This window comes from Chelonia mydas, chromosome 2, assembly GCF_015237465.2.
Source record: "Chelonia mydas isolate rCheMyd1 chromosome 2, rCheMyd1.pri.v2, whole genome shotgun sequence".
Lineage (NCBI taxonomy): Eukaryota > Metazoa > Chordata > Testudines > Cheloniidae > Chelonia > Chelonia mydas.
The window spans coordinates 42988839-43010128 of record NC_057850.1 but is presented as its reverse complement, the minus strand read 5'-3'; the positions used below and the strand labels follow the sequence as shown (position 1 = coordinate 43010128).

Genomic DNA, 21290 nt, shown 5'->3' with positions numbered 1-21290 from the left:
ATAGTTAAGTCCAAAGCATACTGCAAAGAGTTAAGAAGAGATCTCTCAAATCTAGGTGACAGGGCAGATGAAATTCAATGTTGATGAATGCAAAGTAATGCACATTGGAAAATATTATTCCAAGTATACATACAAAATGATGGTCTTGTAGCAGTTCAGACCCACCCTTGCGGCGCCTCCTGCTCGTCATGCTGAGAATTAGCTCTCTTGGACCAGCAGGGTGCCTTTTCTTAGTGGTGTCTCACTCGCCGTTACTTCCACTTCCTCCACTGTCTCAACCCACTTTGCTTCCAGACCACAAAGTCCTCTTCAGGACACAGCCCTACAGCTGTGCCCCAGCCCATTGTCTCCCCTATTTTGGGGGACAGGCAGTCCTCAGTCCTTCCACCTGCCTCAGCAGCCAACTGCAGTCTCTAGTCTAGCCCCTGGCTTCAGGGGAAAACTGCAGTCTGGATTTAGGCCACTCTCCTCATTGGCAAGTAGGGGTAAAGGGAGGGGGGGAACCCAGGCCCACCCACTACCCTGGGTCCCAGTCCAGGGACCCTATAGCTGGCAGCCACTTACTGCCGCTCCTACTTTCCCTGGGCCTCTTCCCCCATAGCCCTAGCACCTTCTCTGCTCTTGCTTCAGGGCCTCAGTCTGGCCATGGTCAGCCAAGAGCTCCGCTACTCTGCCCAGCACTGCAATATCTCCAGTGCTCCTGGGCAGACAGTCCTTCCCCATTGTTCTCCAGGGAGAGACTGCCCCTTGCTCTGCTGAGCAGTCCTTTATATATGGTCTGCTCTAGCAAGCCTTCTCCGGATTGGCTGGGTTCTGCACAGCCTTTCCAAGGCTGCCTTAACCCTTCTCCTGCCTGTGTGGGGCAGCCGCCTCACCACAGGTCTAATCAGTAGTAACCACTCAAGAAAGAGATCTTGGAGTTATTGTGGATAGTTGTCTCAGAACATCTTCTCAATGTGCAGCAATAGTCAAAAAAGAATGTTAGGAAAAGTTAGGAAAGGGATAGATAAAACAGAAAATAAAATGCCACTATATAAATCAATGGTATGTCCACATCTTGAATACTCTGTGCAGTTCTGGTCACCCCATCTCAAAGAAGAAATATTAGAAATGGAAAAAGTACAGAGGAGGAAACAAAAATGATTAAGGATATGAAACAGCTTCCATATGAAGAGAGATTTAAGAGACTGGGACTGTTCAGTCTCAAAAAGAGATGACTAAGGGAGGATGTGATAGAGGTCTATAAAATCATCAATGATATGGAGAAAGTGAATAGAGAAGTGTTATTTACCCCTTCACATAATGCAAGAACCAGGGATCACCCAATGAAATTAATAGGCAGCAGGTTTAAAAGAAACAAAAGGAAATACTTCCTCGCGCAAAGCAGTCAACCCATGGAACTTGTTGCTAGGAGATATTGTGAAGGTCAAAACTATAACTGTATTCTGAAAAAAAAAATTAGATAAATTCATCAGTGGCTATTAGTCAAGAGGGTAAGGGATGCAATCCCATGCTCTGGGTGTCCCTATGCCTCTGACTGCCAAGTGCTGGGACTGGAAGGCAGGGGATGGATTACTTGATGATTGGCCTGTTTTGTTCATTCCCTCTGAAGCACCTGGCACTGGCCACTGTTAGAAGACAGGATAGTGGGCTAGATGGATCATTGGGCTGACCAGGTATGGCTATTCTTGTGTACTTCTGTTCAGAATTGAAGAATGCTTTATTATGAAAGAGAGGAGAAGAAAAGTAGTGTGTTTTAAAGCAAGATTAGTCACGCTTTCTGAAAATGTCTGTGTTTCTAAATAGTTTGTTACTGAAAACAGGCCTTCAGTTTGTATTTCACAGACAAAAGATACCTTTTTCATTTTAGATCTGTCTAGTTGCATTATTTTCCTTTTTATTACTGTTATCAAACTCAGTGAGTTTTAGCAAATAAAGCCCTGAAGCTGTTGCACATACATGAACCCGTGTACCTGCACGTAGCCCCTTTGAAGTCACTGGCACTCCTCAAGGGCAGTTCGATCTGCCCATTTGTGGCAGCATGCAGGTTCAAAGCTTAAGTCTTTCTTTTTGGTTCAGGCATTAATATCTTTCTTACTGAAGCAGCACAAACTTTTCCTTTGCTATAGTCTACCTGTTTTGTACCAAGCTGTAGCTTTAAGTGATAGATCATTTCCAAAGCGACATTATTTTTCAAGGAAAAGAGCTTTTAGAAAAGTTAGAAAAATAGTCCCAAGTCTTTCAATTGGCATGCCATATTATTTTCCAGACTCTGATATATTGAGTTAATTGACGTTCTATTTACAGCTGAAAACAGATACTGTAATGCAATGGTTCCTTATTTACAGGGTATAACAGTGGTATCAGCATGGTTTCTGAAAAACCTACAAGCATCAGCAGCTGCTTGTTGGGTAAGTTTTGAGCATGTTTTGAATTTGTATCGTGTGTTTTACTTAGAAATAGTAATCTGATAAATCTGAAATACATAATACATGACACTTTAATTTTTGAAACTTGATGTATTCAATTTATTTTTAAAGAAAACTTATTTTGGGATGACAGTATACAAAGAGGAGAAAATAGGTACTGTGTTTTTTTTTTTTTTTTTTAGACAGTAATCAATGCTAGTGGGAGTTATAGTATAGGAGAACAATTCCCAAAGAAGTGAAGAATCTTCTTAGAAAGACTACCCCCTCCCAAAAAAATAGATTAAAAGATTATGAAAATGTATTGGTCTTTTAGTTTGATTTATCCTAAAGGTGAAGCCTTTTGTTATTTTACGAAGAGTAAATTTGTTTTATTGAAAATTAAGATTTAAATTTAATTTTTTAAAAATATTTTGTTACTTTAGTGTTTGCTATTTCTTTTATTAGCTCAGCTTTGGTTGACTGGAGCCTTTTCTGACCATAGAGAAGAGAGCACTTATGGTTAAAGTACTAGATTGGGACTGAGAAGATCAGAGTTCATTTTCCTGCTCTGCCACAGATTTCTTGTGTGATCTTGGGCAAATCACTTAGCCTCTTTGTGCCTCAATCAGCCATCTACAGTATTAAGTAGGGATGATAGTAGTTCAGTGTTTTGTCTATGTAGTGCTTGGACTCTTAGAGGGTGGGGGCCACATAAATACCTACATATAGATTTGGGTCTTGTACAAGTCACAGCAAGTGACTAGAACAAAAGGAATTTAAGAAAGAGAGTTATAATGTGTTAACAAGGGTTTATTTGAAAACCTAGAAATCTGATATACTTAAAATAAAATAAAAAAAACCCTGCATGACCAACGGCTATTGGATGATATTCATCATTGGTTCAGATTTTCAGTGATGATTGGCTGCTGGCTTTACCAATTGGCTTTCAATTAATCATTGAGCTTTAATCTCTATGAACAGAAATAATCTCCACAGTCTGTCTTCTCTGTTTTCTCCTATGTTATGTAAATCTTCAGTATGATGGAGCATGCACTGAAGATGAAGTAGATGATGCTTGTCAACTTGCTAAAGTTAGATATGTATTGATTGTTCTTAGATCTTTGGAGAAATCATCTTTGACATAAAACCTGAGCAATCTGAATTCTAAAACGAGGATTTTTTATCACCAGACTTTGAAATTACTATTCCATTATATCATCTGTTTGCTTTAACCTAAAATTAAAAAACATATAAAATCTGAAACTCTAGGTGACCTGTGTATAAAAAGGTGATAATACTGACTGTGTGTTGCCTTACATAATCCAAATATAAATGTAGAGTGTGTGCTTGGAGGAAGACATTAGATGTAAACAAAGCAATAAACTTCAGAGTAAAATTAATGCCTTAGGGATGAATTGTTAAGGTTTAAAACTACCTCATTTTTGCCATACCAACAAGATGTGGCTATCAGCTATAGTTTTCTTTACTGTTTTTTTTCTTTGTAGCTGTACTCCAATCTAACATCATGCCAAGCGCTTGGAAATATGTGTGTGATGAACATGAACTCGTTAAGCTCCATCACTAGTGATGCATGTGGTCTGTTTCAGTATGTCTATGCAAATACAGCAGGGCTAGGCACCGTTCATTCAGTGTCCTTCTGGTATGTTACATCTTCTATAATGTTATCGATTCACACATTTTTTTCAATATTAATGTTTACATAGAAATTAGTACAAATGTATAGTCTTGCATAAAATATTAAGGCCCCGTGAAGAAAACAAAATATAACTGTTTGCAGGAGACAGAATCTTCCATGGCTGTACTATGGTGACCAGCCAGGATTAGCATCTCAAGTACTTGATACAACCCAGTTCCCTACAAGCTTCAGTTTTAAAGGAACAAACAAGGTAGGCATTGTGAGGTACAAGACATGATGGTATTTAAGGGCCAAATTCATCTCTGGTATAACTCCATTAGAGCTAATTGAGTTGCGCAAGGCATGGATTTAGCCAACATTTTAATACAGAATGTCCTTTTTTTGACAGGATATTCAATTGATTCCTTATTTTGCACACAATCTTAATAAATTTGTTTAAGTTAAATGTGCTCTAAAATTTGAATGAAATACCAAAAAAGAGTGCTGGTTATAATAAGCTGTCTAGCAATTACATTTTGAAGTTCATCTTAAGTTCTCTTATAGTTGAATTCAGAAATAACAACCATCATCAAGTTTTCACATACAATTTAGTCAGTGGGTTTTTAACTAACATTGCAATGCTTTTATGTTTTTTTAATTTTTTTTTAACAATTAAACCATTATTTTCATGTTATGGCTAAGTGTGTATTGGTCATAATTTATTTAATTCTTCAAAGGGACAATCATTTGCTGTGGAAATATCCTTTGGATGCTAAATACCTATTTAGAAAATATGCCCTTCTCTGCATTTTGTTGCTGAGAAATTTAAAACAAACAAACTAGCTACTGTTATTGGAACCTAGCCAAAACAATGTTGTCCTCCTTATGCTTATTGTTCACCAGCAGCCACCTTGGATATACCTTGAGGAATGTATTAGTCCGTTGATTATTAAACAGATCCCCTATTAACTTCTTTGGAGCGTTTTGTTTAGAAATCCATGGCATAATATGGCACCCAATATTTAGGGAATAACCAAACTAATGTCTCACTAGAGCTGAGTGGAGAAAAGTATTCTGTTTCATGAGGGATTTCGCTCCTTTGAAAACTAGTTTCATTCTGATTTGGAACAAAAACCAACAATTTTGAAATTCTTCACAAAAGGGAATCCTTGACTGAGGCAATCTGCCTGGCAAGTTGCCCCAGGGCTACAGACCCTGGAAGCCCTGAGGTTCTTGGCCTTGAGTATGTTGGAACCCTGCCTGGTTTCTAAAAGAACTTCATCAAAATCAAACTGTTTCCCTGGAACATTTTGATTTCAACAAATCAGCAAATTCTTATGGAAAAAAGTTTTAGTCAATATTTTTTTACCATCTTTGCTTTTCACATCAGACTGATGCTTATGCTAGAAGAGTTGGAAAGTAAATTTAAAAAGCATGGAACAAGCATGGAATCTTGGAACCAAGATTAATATTTATATTTACAAAATAGAAAAGGAGAAAATGAAATGTTGTATGCAAGGTTCTAGTAACCTATTGAAAAATGGGATGGAGGTGCCTAAAATGTATTATTCAGTCTTTTAAAAGAGTTTTGTCTTCTATTGTCAGAATATAAAACTGCAGCTTATCGCAGCTTCATATGATGCAGAGGGAAACTTTCTTAAATGGCAAAATTTGGAAGGAGGTGTCTTGCAGGTAAGTGTGATTTTAATTACATTGTTGCTGCACCATCAAAATATTGATTGCCTTTTAGAGAAGAGACCAAGATGGAGAGGAGCACAAATACAGCACCTGAGTGTTCAGATAACTACAGTTACTTTAGTGCAACCTTATTCTGATCATGGAATTGCCTATTTAATAAAAATAGCTTTTTAGAGGTGGTTTCTTGTTCAAGGTGGCCTCTTCATATTCCAATCCCCACCAGTGTAACTCCTGAGTGCCTAGAAACCTTCTAGAGGGCATGGGCTATTGGCCTCCTGTGGCATCAGTCACTCAGAGCCAAAGTCCCAGCCACCTCCGTTCTTTCCCTTCACAAGAGCTGTGTGTGCATGGCCCATGATTCCTCCTCTTCCATTTGTGGTTTGTGTGTAGAGTAAATGGTTGGGCACTCAGGTGCATATTCTTCTGGAGAACGTTCAGTGAGTCTGGCTCTGTTGGATCCTCAAATTGGGAAGGCATTTTAGTAGGGCCTTAGGTCTGTGAGTTGTGATAGAGTGAGCTGGTAGGCTCATCAGGACAGCTGTTGGAGAATTTCAAATTGCTGTCACTGTGGAAGAGTGGGTTTGTTGCAGGTTTCAATATCTTACCCTTCTTTACAGTATTCCCTCAGGATAAGACTGTCTTGTTACCGCCTTCCAAATTTACTGCAAATACGGTGTCTGAGTTTCTTCCGAATCAGATCACTAAATTCCAAAGCTCATTATCACCCATGGGGAAACTAGACTCTCTGTCCAAGGTGCTAAGGGTATGAGTTTTTATTTGGATAAGACTACTGTTCATTTCCTAAATAGAAAATGTTTTGTAGCCTTTGGGAGCCAATGTAAGGGAACTCAGTACCTTAATGTATTAGATTATGCATGTCGGACTAAAGCAATATCAATAATATGCCTATAATGATTCCAGGGGTTCTACTCACATTTACACGGTTCTGGTCTCTCTCAATTTGGTCCTTGCTTTGGCAGGATGGTTCTGCAGTCCTCATTTAATCAGAAATCAAGTCATCTTCCTGAGAGTTGCATTGCTTGCTACGTTCCCACAAGTGGGGGAAATGAAGAGGCCATCTTGAAGGAGAAATAATTGTTTCTTGCCAGGGTAATTCTGGTGCTTTGAGAGAGTCACATCTGCATATTCATACGGTCCACTCACCTTCCTCTCTTCCGTGGAGTTCTTTTCTTATAGGACTCTGGGGTTTAGCCGCAGGAACTGATGCAGTGAGGCTGCATAGTTTTTGTAATCCCAGGTCTGAACATTCAGCACCATGAGAGGATGTTCATGCAACCCTGTTGGACATTGCATTCCACAGGGTTGAGAAGTTCAGTGGTGAAGTGAAGAGCATCCCACAAATGTGAATAAGCAGAGGCAATACTCAAAGTACCATGGTAAATAATTGGTTTTATTCTGTTTTCAGAATTTAAAATAAGTATCTCGTTTTAAACGAAATAAATCTTAATTAGAACTGCAGGTGTATAAACTATGTAGGTATTGTGTATTCTACAAGTTGCAAAAGTTGTGCCTTTGAATTAATGTACACAAAAATGTCTGAACTAATGACTCTTTTTGTGCAGCTTTGTCCTGACACGCTGACTAGACTGAATGCGGCTTATACTTTTGGAACAACTTATCAACAAAGTGTAAGCGTGAAGTAAAATTTTATTTTGGAGCTTTTAGTTGGGTAATTTTTAAGTCTTGTCAGTGAAAGTGTATGTGTGAAAAGAAGTGAGTAAGTTGAGCCATGAGTTGTGGCACTAGCTTTTCTATTGTGAAACTGTTGCTTATTCTATCTTTTAGCATACTGAGTGAAATGAGTTTATTTGTTAAGTCTCGGGTACCAATCACATCACAGAACAATGCAGCATTACATACCATACAGCCAGTGAAGTCTGATGAAATAAGCATGAGACTTGGAACAATGAGGGATTCTTTTTTCTTTAAATCTCTGCTCTGCTATTGACTCACTATTAATAGAAAGACACAATATGCCTGAAATCCCTACACTCAGATTCTTTGCATTTCACATAAGAACGGCCATAGTGCGTCAGACCAAAGGTCCATCTAACCCAGTATCCTGTCTTCCGACAGTGGCCAGTGCCAGGTGCCCCAGAGGGAATGAACAGAACAGGTGATCATCATGTGATCCATCCCCTGTCGCCCATTCCCAGCTTCTGGCAAACAGAGACTAGGGACACCATCCCTGCCTATCCTGGCTAATAGTCATTGCTGGACCTATCCTCGATGAACTTATTTAGTTCATTTTCACCTTTAACTTGTCTCACTTTCCCTTTTTATAAAATGGAGATAAAAATTACTTACCTCACGGTGGGGGAGTTTCTTAGGTATATTGGTTAACATTTGTAAATTTCTGTGGAACTGTGTAGCACCTAGCACAGGTTTATTTATTCATTGTTGTTTGTTATAATTATTGTTAATTTATCTGCACTTGGAAAATTTTCCTAACTGAAGTAGCAAAGAAAGTGCATTATTTATTGCTGTATAATAGCAGATCTGTTCTAGCTGCTTTTTGGGTGATGTGAAAATCTTATAGTACACCACTTTAGTTTTCACATAAATATTTGCCCAGTTATTCATACATATGTCTCTGACCTCCTTTAAATTGTCTTTACCATTTTTATACATATATAAACATAGAGTTCACTTTTATATGTATTCAGATATTGAAGATAGAAATGGAAAGCTATTGGCCATTCAGTGTGGATCATTGAATTATGCCAGCTTGGCTCACCCCTCTGTGGTGCTGTTTTTTTGTTTTTGTTTTCATGTTTTGGTCCATACTTACTGAAGTTGCTTTCTTTGTCTGTGACTGGGCAATGCATATAGCCACATGAATCCCTTTGTTGGATGTAAATTTAATAAACGAAGGGTATGTCTACACTACAGCTAGAACTGTGCATCCTGGTGCAGGTAGACAGACATGCTCTAGCTTGACCAGAGTTAGCACGTATGCTTGGGATATGGGCAGATTTGTGCTCCAGCAGCTAGCTTGAGCTGCCACCTGCGTCACCTCTGTTTACACTGCTACAGCGTTGACATACCCTTAGACATAGATTCAGTAGCTGAAACTGGATTATAAAGGTTGTATCCATATCTAACTAGTACCTTACATATTAAGCTGCATTCAAAACTATCCAGTGATTAGAAGAGGCTCAAGTTCTGTGATAGAACAGGAAAAAAAATTGTTAAATGCCACAATGTTCGTTCCATATGATTCTTTAAGTATGTTTGTTTCTTCTTCTTGATATAAAACAAGAAGGGAGGAAACAACTAAAGGCTTACTTTCTGAGTTTGAAGTCTGTGCACGTGCAATAAAGTACAAGTGGCTTGTATAAAATCCATAATTTTTAACAAACTTAAGTGCTGGAATGTCTTGTTGCATGCTCTTTGTAAGAGACAGATTTCTTCATTTGGTTGGGGGAGGAATTCACAATTTTAAAATAAAAAAGGTCACTTTTATCATCTAATTATTTCATTACATATTTTGATCACATTTTTTCTATAGTGTACAGTTTCTGTTTCCAAGATGTTATTGGATTTTGCTACTCCAATATTTTATGATGTGTACCTTGAATATCATGATGATGATAGTGGACAGCAATATCTGTGGGCCGTGCCAGTTTTAAACTTAAATCTTCAATACAATGAAATGTCTGTGAATCAAGGTAGGAATATCATACTGACTACACTTTCTGTGAATTGAATTAAGTCACATACCATCAGTCAAAATATAAATGAACATGAGTATACCAATACTTTTTATTGCTCCTAAAAATCACTCCTCCATTTTAAATATATCACAGTTTACCATAGTTGTAAAAATCTTCTTGAATTTCAGAGCCAAAACCTGACCCTCTTTCTGTGCAGGAGTAAGAGGCTTTGGCTGCATATGCTCGGTCTACACTGGCCTGACTGATATTATGTACAGTCATGCCAGTGCATAAAGGCTCATGGAGGATCTCAGGAATTTGGGAAGTGAAGGAGGAGCTGGCAGGGCATTCAAATCTATGGGGGCTCCCTCCACTTTAACATACAGGTGGATTTTTATTTTATTTTTTGGAGGGGAGTGGAATAGATGAAGTATTGTCATTGACAGGGATCCACCATCTGTTCTCCTATAGCTCGCCTTACCTGATCGCTCTTGTTACAGTGTGTATGGTAACACCCATTGTTTCATGTTCTCTGTGTATATAAAGTCTCCCCTCTGTATTTTCCACTACATGCATCCGATGAAGCGAGCTGTAGCTCACGAAAGCTTATGCTCAAATAAATTGGTTAGTCTCTAAGGTGCCACAAGTACTCCTTTTCTTTTTGTGGATACAGACTAACACGGCTGCTACTCTGAAACCTGTCATAGGTGGGAATGGCATAGCAGGGATGTGAGCTGATCCAGACCTGAGGTGGCAGTAGAGCAACAGGAACAATGGACTGATTCTGCATTTTTCTGGTGATCTGGGAGAAAGGATTACTCCCTACCTCCACCCTTGGCACTTCCTACAGAGTTCCTCAGTACACTACCTAGTTACTCGAGATACACACTGAATCTAGGGTTTGGCCCCAATATAGCTGTCCAGACAAATGAGCGTGTATTTGTTTAAAAGTGTGATCCCATGTACATGAGAAACTAGATACAGGAATCTTGCATAACACATTAACATCCTATGGAAACTAACAATACCGAATACCATGTGGAAGAAAGAAGGTTGCATACATTTGTGTAGGGGAGGCAAATTTCTTTTGAACGTGTAAAATATTAACCATAATGAGTACATGAGCTTATGTTGTTTTTAATTTAATACATAGCCTTCCACCTCAAGCTCATGAGAAGGTTGTATTACTGCAAATGTAGATATCCCACTGCCACTTTTATTCAAGCACAATAGTACCATTCATTTACCTTGTTGCTTGAATAATGAATAGTACTAATAAATTTGGATCAGATCCACTGGCTTGTTAAATCAATGTTGTTCTGCTCTGGAAGCACAAAGGAGACTTTTAAAGCCAGTTTAACCAGCTACGTGTGGATTCCCCCCACATAGTGAAGGTGTGGCTATGGAGCTGCCTGATTCCCAGCTGCCAAAACATGTAATGGCCTAGATTTCAGACATACAGAACAGCTCTGAGGTTTTCACTCTTGTGCCAAGGATCAGGGCTGGTGTCTGCTGGCCACAGGTTTAATGCCACTTTTGCTCTTGTTCTCCCCTCCTAGATACACCAGCATTGAAGCAGAGTAGAGCATAGCCAATCCAGTGAATTTAGGCCATTATATAAAGTGTATGTTTCTATCATAGACCATTACACACAGTATTATATATGTGAGTATGCATAAAAAGAAAATCCAGTTTTTGTTCATTTTTCAGAAAATAGTAATTTAATTGAAACCTACAAAAGCCAAGGAAATCCTCAGATAAGGTGTCTTTCATACTTCATATGCCCACTGACATTCCAAAGGTCTCCAAACATACATCACTTACACAGATCTTGTATCAAAAACTAACATTGGTAGAACTATCTGCATTTAGTGTCTTACCACTAAATTAGCATCAATTGCTTCCTGCAGTATGTAAGTTCTCTCCTCCCCTTTTTCTCTCCCTCTGGATGGAACCTAGCCTTAGGTATACATGTAAAGGGAGGCCTGTAGACCTATTAGCCTGGGCTGAGAGACCATCTCCAAGAGCAGTGTTTTGATGGATCTGAGAGGGAAGACGCTAAAGTGCACATTAGCTGCCTTTCCAGCAGTGCTGGCTGGCAGTCACATATGCTGTATTCTGTACTACTCTGGACACTGGGAATTGGACCAATCGCTCTAGAGAGAGGTCAGGAGGAACAAAGAGGTGAGAAAAGAAGAGCTTGTTGGGAAGGAGATGGTGGAAAGGAAAGTGTGTACTTAAGAGTTAAAGAGATGGAAAAGGAGAAAAATAATTTAAGGCATGGGAAGAATAAAAAGTAGGAAGAGAAGGGTGAGAGAGAATTTCTTAATATAATCCTAAATACAGTTTCTAAAGAATTTCTTAATACAATCCTCTTCAGATAATAACAATAAATATGTGTAATCATTAGTACAATGATGTAAATCACTTCAATTTTAGTCAGATTTATTTCATTCCTGTTGTAGTTTTAAATTACTATTTTTAAAGCATTGTATAGTTTTACCATTTCTTTTTCATAGGCAGCAATATGAACAATTGGCTTTTGACTCGTCGGATGTTTTTGGTGGATAGTTTAAGTGGACAAGAGAATGACTTGGGAAGACAACCAAGAATAATTCGAATTGCTAGCAAAATAACCATCAGGTGAATAAATGGCAATGTACGTTTTATGTACATAAAAGATGAAGCTGACCTTATGAAATGCAGTTGCACTATTACTGCCAAACCTACAGATTCCATCCCTGGAACAGAGGCCTGTCTCAGTGTATCCTTTGCTGCTTTTCTTATTGCATAAGTAGAAGGAAGTAGGCAAAATTTCTGTAGGACATTTTGAAGGCTCTCTCCCTCATCAGAATGAGAATGTTCAAAACTAGACTTGCAGGTGCTGAAGTTACCCTGGTTCTCGTCCACCATTTAAGATTGAGGTCAGGATTCTGCAGTCGGCTAAATCCATTTTTCACCACATAAGCTGTGCATAAAGTGAACTTAAAATGGTAGGAGATGGCCAGTGGAGAATTCCTCTGTGTAGGGAAATGCAGATTTGAGGTGTCTCAGGCTGACACCTTGGCTTCTGGAAAGCTGGAATCATTAGATCTAGTCTTCTGCTGAAGTCCAAAAGATCCTGTTGGAAAATAGGAAACCTTTGACCTGCCAAACCTGGTTGGTAGAGTGGAAGAGATTCTCCGTGCAGACAGTTCAAACTGTAGTAGATTCAAGAGAGTCAGATGCTTTTATCATAGAGTGTATATTACTTTGAAACAGTCAAAACAGTCTTGAGCTTTTCAGGGTCCACTTTGCTATCTTATCTTTCCACTCTAAGGTATACAGATGGAACAAGCCTTTCTGAAAGGGTTATTCCATGTACTTCCTCTGGTCCAATGAACCACATCTGCCTTGGGATGTGGATCATAAGATTCTTGCAAAGCTCATGAACTTTTGTTAGTCTGTTCTTTCTTCCAGGTCTCTGTGAAGACACTGTTTTTAAAGTCATAACATAGCAGAGAATCAGAGCTATAATACTGAGAGCTGATCCACTATGTTTCAGAAGGAAAAGTGTTCCTATGCCCTCCCCCTGCCCAAGTGATCTCTGATTTCCATCTCAAACAGGCCTCTATATCTTATATCTTTTCTTCCAAGCCTCAGTTGTATCGAGGAATGTCATGCTCCAGTATTTTAGATGTTCAGGGGGGCTTAAATTTGTTATTTATATTGAGCCAAACCTCTCCCTAGGTTCCCCAGGCATGTTGTGGTATGTGAAGGTAAGACCCAGGAGTTAGTCCATCTCAGCTCAAAGGCTGTCCAGATTGATCAGACTATGTATAATTGCTATGAGCTGGGAGACATTCAACTACCTATGCATACCAGAAGACATAAGGACAGCCATACTGGTTCAGACCAATGGTCAGTCTTGAATCTGTCTTCTGAGGGTGGTCATTGCCAGATGCTTCAGCTGGAATTAACAGTACAGGGCAATTTTGAGTGATCCATACTCTGTCCAGTTCCAGCTTCTGGCAGTTGGATGTTTAAGGACACCTGGAGCATGGGGTTGTGTCCCTGTTAGCCGCTGATTAACCTATCCTCCATGAACTTATATAATTCTTTTCTGAACCCAGTTATACTTTTGACCTTCACAACATCCCATGGCAACGAGTTCCATAGGTTGACTATGCACTGTGTGAAGAAGTACTTCCTTTTTTGGTTTTAAACATGCTGCTGATTAATTTAATTGGGTGACCCCTAGTTCTTGGGGTACGTGAAGGGATAAATAACACTTCCCTATTCACTTTCTCCACACAATTCATGATTTTATAGACCTCTGTCGTATTCCCCCCCTTAGTCGTCTCTTTTCTAAAATGAACAATCTCAGTCTTTTTAATCTCTCTTCGTATGAAAGCTGATTCCATACCCCTAACATTCAAATAGATCTAAGGCAGCCTCTATTAAATATATGTGCACTGTGTCCATCAGTGAAATATGGAAATGTGCTGCTTGGAGGTTATAGATTCTTATGTAACATTATTTTGTCAACTTTTGCCTCTAGATCTCATGCCCAATCTGAAAGAGCAGTCTTGCAGTTGCTTTTAACTACAACCTTTAGACCATCTCTTGGAGATTAACTGCTTGTTAATCTGTTAAGAGTGCAGCAGATTTTGAAAGGAAAAAATGGTTACATAACGTACTAAATGTGGTTATCTTTACCTTCCCCACTTCTTCAGAGTCCCCTGAATTAAGGGAAGAAACTGAAAGGCAATTAGGGGTTACTCCCGCTTGTGTACTCTGAGAATTCTAAAAAGGAGGGGTAAGTGGCTATCTAGAGGATTCTAAACTTGAGTGTTAAGAGCACATCCATATGAAAAATCATAGAATCATAGAATCATAGAATATCAGGGTTGGAAGGGACCCCAGAAGGTCATCTAGTCCAACCCCCTGCTCAAAGCAGGACCAAGTCCCAGTTAAATCATCCCAGCCAGGGCTTTGTCAAGCCTGACCTTAAAAACCTGTAAGGAAGGAGATTCTACCACCTCCCTAGGTAACGCATTCCAGTGTTTCACCACCCTCTTAGTGAAAAAGTTTTTCCTAATATCCAATCTAAACCTCCCCCATTGCAACTTGAGACCATTACTCCTCGTTCTGTCATCTGCTACCATTGAGAACAGTCTAGAGCCATCCTCTTTGGAACCCCCTTTCAGGTAGTTGAAAGCAGCTATCAAATCCCCCCTCATTCTTCTCTTCTGCAGACTAAACAATCCCAGCTCCCTCAGCCTCTCCTCATAAGTCATGTGCTCTAGACCCCTAATCATTTTTGTTGCCCTTCGCTGGACTCTTTCCAATTTATCCACATCCTTCTTGTAGTGTGGGGCCCAAAACTGGACACAGTACTCCAGATGAGGCCTCACCAGTGTCGAATAGAGGGGAACGATCACGTCCCTCGATCTGCTCGCTATGCCCCTACTTATACATCCCAAAATGCCATTGGCCTTCTTGGCAACAAGGGCACACTGCTGACTCATATCCAGCTTCTCGTCCACTGTCACCCCTAGGTCCTTTTCCGCAGAACTGCTGCCTAGCCATTCGGTCCCTAGTCTGTAGCGGTGCATTGGGTTCTTCCGTCCTAAGTGCAGGACCCTGCACTTATCCTTATTGAACCTCATCAGATTTCTTTTGGCCCAATCCTCCAATTTGTCTAGGTCCTTCTGTATCCTATCCCTCCCCTCCAGCGTATCTACCACTCCTCCCAGTTTAGTATCATCCGCAAATTTGCTGAGAGTGCAATCCACACCATCCTCCAGATCATTTATGAAGATATTGAACAAAACCGGCCCCAGGACCGACCCCTGGGGCACTCCACTTGACACCGGCTGCCAACTAGACATGGAGCCATTGATCACTACCCGTTGAGCCCGACAATCTAGCCAGCTTTCTACCCACCTTATAGTGCATTCATCCAGCCCATACTTCCTTAACTTGCTGACAAGAATGCTGTGGGAGACCGTGTCAAAAGCTTTGCTAAAGTCAAGAAACAATACATCCACTGCTTTCCCTTCATCCACAGAACCAGTAATCTCATCATAAAAGGCGATTAGATTAGTCAGGCATGACCTTCCCTTGGTGAATCCATGCTGACTGTTCCTGATCACTTTCCTCTCCTCTAAGTGCTTCAGGATTGATTCTTTGAGGACCTGCTCCATGATTTTTCCAGGGACTGAGGTGAGGCTGACTGGCCTGTAGTTCCCAGGATCCTCCTTCTTCCCTTTTTTAAAGATGGGCACTACATTAGCCTTTTTCCAGTCATCCGGGACTTCCCCCGTTCGCCACGAGTTTTCAAAGATAATGGCCAAGGGCTCTGCAATCACAGCCGCCAATTCCTTCAGCACTCTCGGATGCAATTCGTCCGGCCCCATGGACTTGTGCACGTCCAGCTTTTCTAAATAGTCCCTAACCACCTCTATCTCTACAGAGGGCTGGCCATCTCTTCCCCATTTTGTGATGCCCAGCGCAGCAGTCTGGGAGCTGACCTTGTTAGTGAAAACAGAGGCAAAAAAGCATTGAGTACATTAGCTTTTTCCACATCCTCTGTCACTAGGTTGCCTCCCTCATTCAGTAAGGGGCCCACACTTTCCTTGGCTTTCTTCTTGTTGCCAACATACCTGAAGAAACCCTTCTTGTTACTCTTGACATCTCTTGCTAGCTGCAGCTCCAGGTGCGATTTGGCCCTCCTGATATCTTTCCTACATGCCCGAGCAATATTTTTATACTCTTCCCTGGTCATATGTCCAACCTTCCACTTCTTGTAAGCTTCTTTTTTATGTTTAAGATCCGCTAGGATTTCACCATTAAGCCAAGCTGGTCGCCTGCCATATTTACTATTCTTTCGACTCATCGGGATGGTTTGTCCCTGTAACCTCAACAGGGATTCCTTGAAATACAGCCAGCTCTCCTGGACTCCCTTCCCCTTCATGTTAGTCCCCCAGGGGATCCTGGCCATCTGTTCCCTGAGGGAGTCGAAGTCTGCTTTCCTGAAGTCCAGGGTCCGTATCCTGCTGCTTACCTTCCTTCCCTGCGTCAGGATCCTGAACTCAACCAACTCATGGTCACTGCCTCCCAGATTCCCATCCACTTTTGCTTCCCCCACTAATTCTACCCGGTTTGTGAGCAGCAGGTCAAGAAAAGCGCCCCCCCTAGTTGGCTCCCCTAGCACTTGCACCAGGAAATTGTCCCCTACGCTTTCCAAAAACTTCCTGGATTGTCTATGCACCGCTGTATTGCTCTCCCAGCAGATATCAGGAAAATTAAAGTCACCCATGAGAATCAGGGCATGCGATCTAGTAGCTTCCGTGAGTTGCCGGAAGAAAGCCTCATCCACCTCATCCCCCTGGTCCGGTGGTCTATAGCAGACTCCCACCACTACATCACTAAATCACCTTGGAGAATCAGTTACTATGGTAAACTTTTTTTGTAGAGAGGGTGAAAGTGCACCTTTGTATTCCAGTCACTTTTTAATTGCCATAGAGTGTTATATTTCTAAATCCAATTTTATTGATCAGATTTTTTTTGTTTTATATTTAGTATTTTACTTTCCAGTCAGTTTGTGTTTTCCAGCTACAAATACTTTTTATTTGCATTTCTGCAGTATTCGTCTTATTCCCAATACTCAGAGAGGAACTATCTATCCCCCTCTAATTACCATTTCCTACAAGGATGTTCTTGTCCAAAACCCAGATGCCCAGAGTATAATGGTGAGTTCTTCTCTGTTGTTAATGTACAGAATCAAAGGGGTGCTCTTTGACAGTTACATTTGAGTTTGCACTTTACAAATTTAAAGATGAAATAAGCAGAATTTCTAAATCTGTTCAGTATTAAGATAGTAGAGCTCAATAAAATATAATACATTTTTAAAACTAAACAGTTGAAAATGTTTTCCTCTTCCACTTTCCTTATTTGAACCTTCTGTACATTAAAAAACAAGTCACCTAAGATTATGTATTTGCTTTATAGTGGTATAGCATGCTGAAGTACAAATTAAAAAATAGAAACGGATGTATGAAGAACTGAAAGAAAAAGCAACTCTTGTGAACTAAATGCACTGAATTATAATATTTTGATCAAGAAATAGCATATTTTCCTCTAAAATCCATGTATTAACAGGAAGCAAATATGGCCTGGGTGCTCTGGCTTAATCAAATTCAAGTACTGGTAAAAGATCAAAAACACTACAGTGCAGTGTCTTTTCCTTTAGTATGATGTCACTTGCAATAGGTCACTAAGCATTAAAGAATTTAAAAAGTCAGATTTCATGTAGTAGAATAGCTGTTCTACAGTGAATAAACATTCACAAACTGCTGATATCAAAAAATCCTTCTATTCTTTCTTTGTATGAACCCTTCTGAGGAACTCAGGCCTCTGTTACTGATAGGCTTCTGTTTAGAAGCATTTGGTGCTGAAAGTGTTCGCTGCACTGAATGCTAGAGCTGCTCAAGCTGGAGTGGCATGATGGAAAAGAAGTGGGAGACAGCAAGTGTAGAAAAATAAGAGAGAAGAATACTTTTTTTTTTCCTTTGTGTCTAAAACAATGCCTCCCATCAGACAAGAAAAGCCAGTTGAAATCAGCTGAAAGTAACAGGAGCAGTAGGGTGGACCAAATCATCTGACACCAGAAAGTAGAGAAAGTTTAAAAAAAAATGGGGGGGGCCTGATGCACCTAAAAGTTTGTTCCCTAGTCTGTCAGTTGTGATGGAGCACTCTCCCATCTAGACAAATTTGACATGAAGCCTGCTCTGTCAACAAAATCTCTTATGAAAATACATCCTGCCTGTTATGAACTCTTGTCTTCCTGCGGCTACATATTTTTAGTCTCAAATCCAGTTAAAGTGACCATATTGGTTCTCTCAGCGGCAGGCACACGTTTTCAGAAACCAGGGCAATAGTCACTAGCCTCAGTCTTTTATCGAATTGAATATGCTATCCATTTCCACCTACTTCTAGACTGGAGATCTTCCCAAAGTCACAAAACTAAACTTAGGGAGATTCAGTCTGAAACCACAGGACAAAGATTTACTGTTTCCTTTACATATTCTTTTGACTTCAGTCCATTTTTTTAAGAGCAGATGTACAGTCTGAGGAGAGCTATTTTAGATCTTTTAATGTTGTTGGTTTCCTTTACATTGATGGAAAATCATATGTGACTTGAGCAAACTAATTATTAAGGGCTTGCTTTTTTTTCCTTACGTCCGTGTAACTCAGTCTACTTCAGTGAAGTTATCCCTGATTCATGTTGATGAAGGAGCAATATCAAGCACTCAGTAACTTTTCTGGGGAATGTGAAGGATGTACAGCATTATGAGGGTAGCTGGAACACTGGTTGTAGCAGCTGAGTTAGTTTGTTATATGTATTTATTTACTTTTTGTATCCTAATGTTTAGGTTTCCTTCTCAGTTAATTATGAAATGAACCAATCAGAGGCTCAAATTCAGACAAAGGTAAGTCTCTTGCCTCCCTTAATCTGTCAGCATATTTGTTAACTTTTATATAAAAAAGACAAAACAAATCTGCAAACAATTTGTTTTCATTCTCTTTAGATTGCATTGGGTGTGCTTGGTGGACTGGCAGTTTTATGGTCTCTTCTGAAGACTGCTGGCTGGAAGAGGCGGATAGGGAGCCCTATAATTGACTTGCAGGTATGAAAACTGGTTGTAATGGAAACCAATTTTCAACTATAGATTAGCTACCAAGTGAACTATATAACATATTATGTATTACAGTGTGTGTGTGTGTGTGTGTGTGTGTGCACACACACACACACACACAGAGTAATTTTCCTGTTTTAGAGCTCTATGTAATACACTTTTATAATTACAGACAGTTTTGAAGTTCTTGCTGTTTTATGCTGGAGACCTTGCCAATGTTTTCTTTATCATCACAGTGGGAACAGGGCTTTACTGGCTTATTTTCTTCAAAGTAAGTAGAATTTTCAGATTTGTGATACAGATATTATTTTCTGAGTAAATATATTGCATTCATATTTTTACACACCTTTATTTTCCTTTTTTTGCCATTTCTGGTCAGACTGTCAAGGCAAGTTATATACATAATACTCTGTGTTTTGTGCCTAATCTTTGTGTTTACCTCTTCCCCTCCCTTGAGGCTTCATAGTGCCTGCAGTGTATTTAATGAAGTTAGTCAAAATCTTTCAAAATTATTACATGAGAAATTTCAACAAAATTTATTCCAAAAACGTTCACTGTTTTCAACCAACTCTGGTATTTAGTATGATATTATGCATGCAGTCTATATGATTTAATTGTACCTCTTCACTTACAGGCACAGCAGTTTGTCTCAGTTCTTTTACCACTTCCATCTCAAGAAGAGGATTTTGTTACATTTGTAGGATGTGCTTTCGCTCTAAAGGTAGATGTTTTGCTCTAATGGCAATCATAACATTTTAATGGATGTTGTTTTCATTATGCCTGTTTACAAATATCTTGAATATTATATTTTATTAATATATGGAAGAAAGAATTGTTTTAAGTTTTATCCTTTTGGGCAAAATCATTTTTCCTTAAAAATTGATTTTTCCTGTCTTTTGAAGGAAAACAGATGAATAATCACCTATAGGAAGTCTTTCACATTCATTTAAGAGTACCAGGTGAAAGAAGTATGGGCTGGATTAATGGACTATAAAGTGGATAGAAAGCTGGCTAGATTGTCGGGCTCAACAGGTAGTGATCAATGGCTCCATGTCTAGCTGGCAGCCGGTATCAAGTGGAGTGCCCCAAGGGTCGGTCTTCGGGCCGGTTTTGTTCGATATCTTCATTAATGATCTGGAGGATGGTGTGGATTGCACCCTCAGCAAGTTTGCAGATGACACTAACCTGGGAGGAGAGGTAGATACGCTGGAGGGTAGGGATAGGATACAGAGGGACCTAGGCAAATTAGCGGATTGGCCCAAAAGAAATCTGATGAGGTTCAACAAGGACAAGTGCAGAGTCCTGCATTGAGGACGGAAGAATCCCATGCACCGCTACAGACTAGGGACCGAATGGCTCGGCAGCAGTTCTGCAGAAAAGGACCTAGGGGTTACAGTGGACGAGAAGCTGGATATGAGTCAACAGTGTGCCCTTGTTGCCAAGAAGGCCAGTGGCATTTTGGGATGTATAAGTAGGGGCATTGCCAGCAGATCGAGGGACGTGATCATTCCCCTCTATTCAACATTGGTGAGGCCTCATCTGGAGTACTGTGTCCAGTTTTGGTCCCCACATTACAAGAAGGATGTGGAAAAATTGGAAAGAGTCCAGCGGAGGGCAACAAAAACGATCAGGGGACTGGAACACATGAGTTATGAGGAGAGGCTGAGGGAACTGGGATTGTTTAGTCTGCAGAAGAGAAAAATGAGGAGGGATTTGATAGCTGCTTTTAACTACCTGAAAGGGGGTTCCAAAGAGGATAGCTCTAGACTGTTCTCAGTGGTAGCAGATGACAGAACAAGGAGTAATGGTCTCAAGTTGCAGTGGGGGAGTTTTAGGTTGGATATTAGGAAAAACTTTTTCACTAGGAAGGTGGTGAAACACTGGAATGCGTTACGTAGGGAGGTGGTGGAATCTCCTTCCTTAGAAGTTTTTAAGGTCAGGCTTGACAAAGCCCTGACTGGGATGATTTAGTTGGGGATTGGTCCTGCTTTGAGCAGGGGGTTGGACTAGATGACCTCCTGAGGTCCCTTGCAACCCTGATATTCTATGATTCTATGAGGTGGAAAGGGAGTTGGCTAAAATAACAGTCAAAACTGTATCAGAAACCAAAACATTGAATTCTAAAGACAAGAATAAAAATCACTATATTAAATCATGGCCAAAAACTGTTCCTAACCATCAAGTACAA

The 21290-nt window shown here is 40.0% G+C and overlaps 1 protein-coding gene across 6 annotated transcripts in view; it reads left to right on the top strand.

Annotated features, from left to right (window-relative positions):
• Window positions 1-21290, top strand: part of TMEM67 (transmembrane protein 67) — an 84339-nt gene that overhangs the window by 28257 nt on the left and 34792 nt on the right. For all 6 annotated transcript variants that reach the window (XR_006288434.1, XM_027818338.3, XM_043539350.1 and 3 more), the window contains 12 exons: window positions 2349-2411; window positions 3914-4068; window positions 4207-4315; window positions 5650-5736; window positions 7326-7391; window positions 9275-9434; window positions 11939-12062; window positions 17050-17155; window positions 18839-18895; window positions 18995-19093; window positions 19275-19373; window positions 19737-19823. Coding sequence is in view for 5 of the 6 variants with exons in the window: in XM_027818338.3 (XP_027674139.2) it covers window positions 2349-2411; window positions 3914-4068; window positions 4207-4315; window positions 5650-5736; window positions 7326-7391; window positions 9275-9434; window positions 11939-12062; window positions 17050-17155; window positions 18839-18895; window positions 18995-19093; window positions 19275-19373; window positions 19737-19823 (1212 nt within the window). In the remaining variant the exon portion in view is untranslated. The remainder of the gene's footprint in view (window positions 1-2348; window positions 2412-3913; window positions 4069-4206; window positions 4316-5649; window positions 5737-7325; window positions 7392-9274; window positions 9435-11938; window positions 12063-17049; window positions 17156-18838; window positions 18896-18994; window positions 19094-19274; window positions 19374-19736; window positions 19824-21290) is intronic.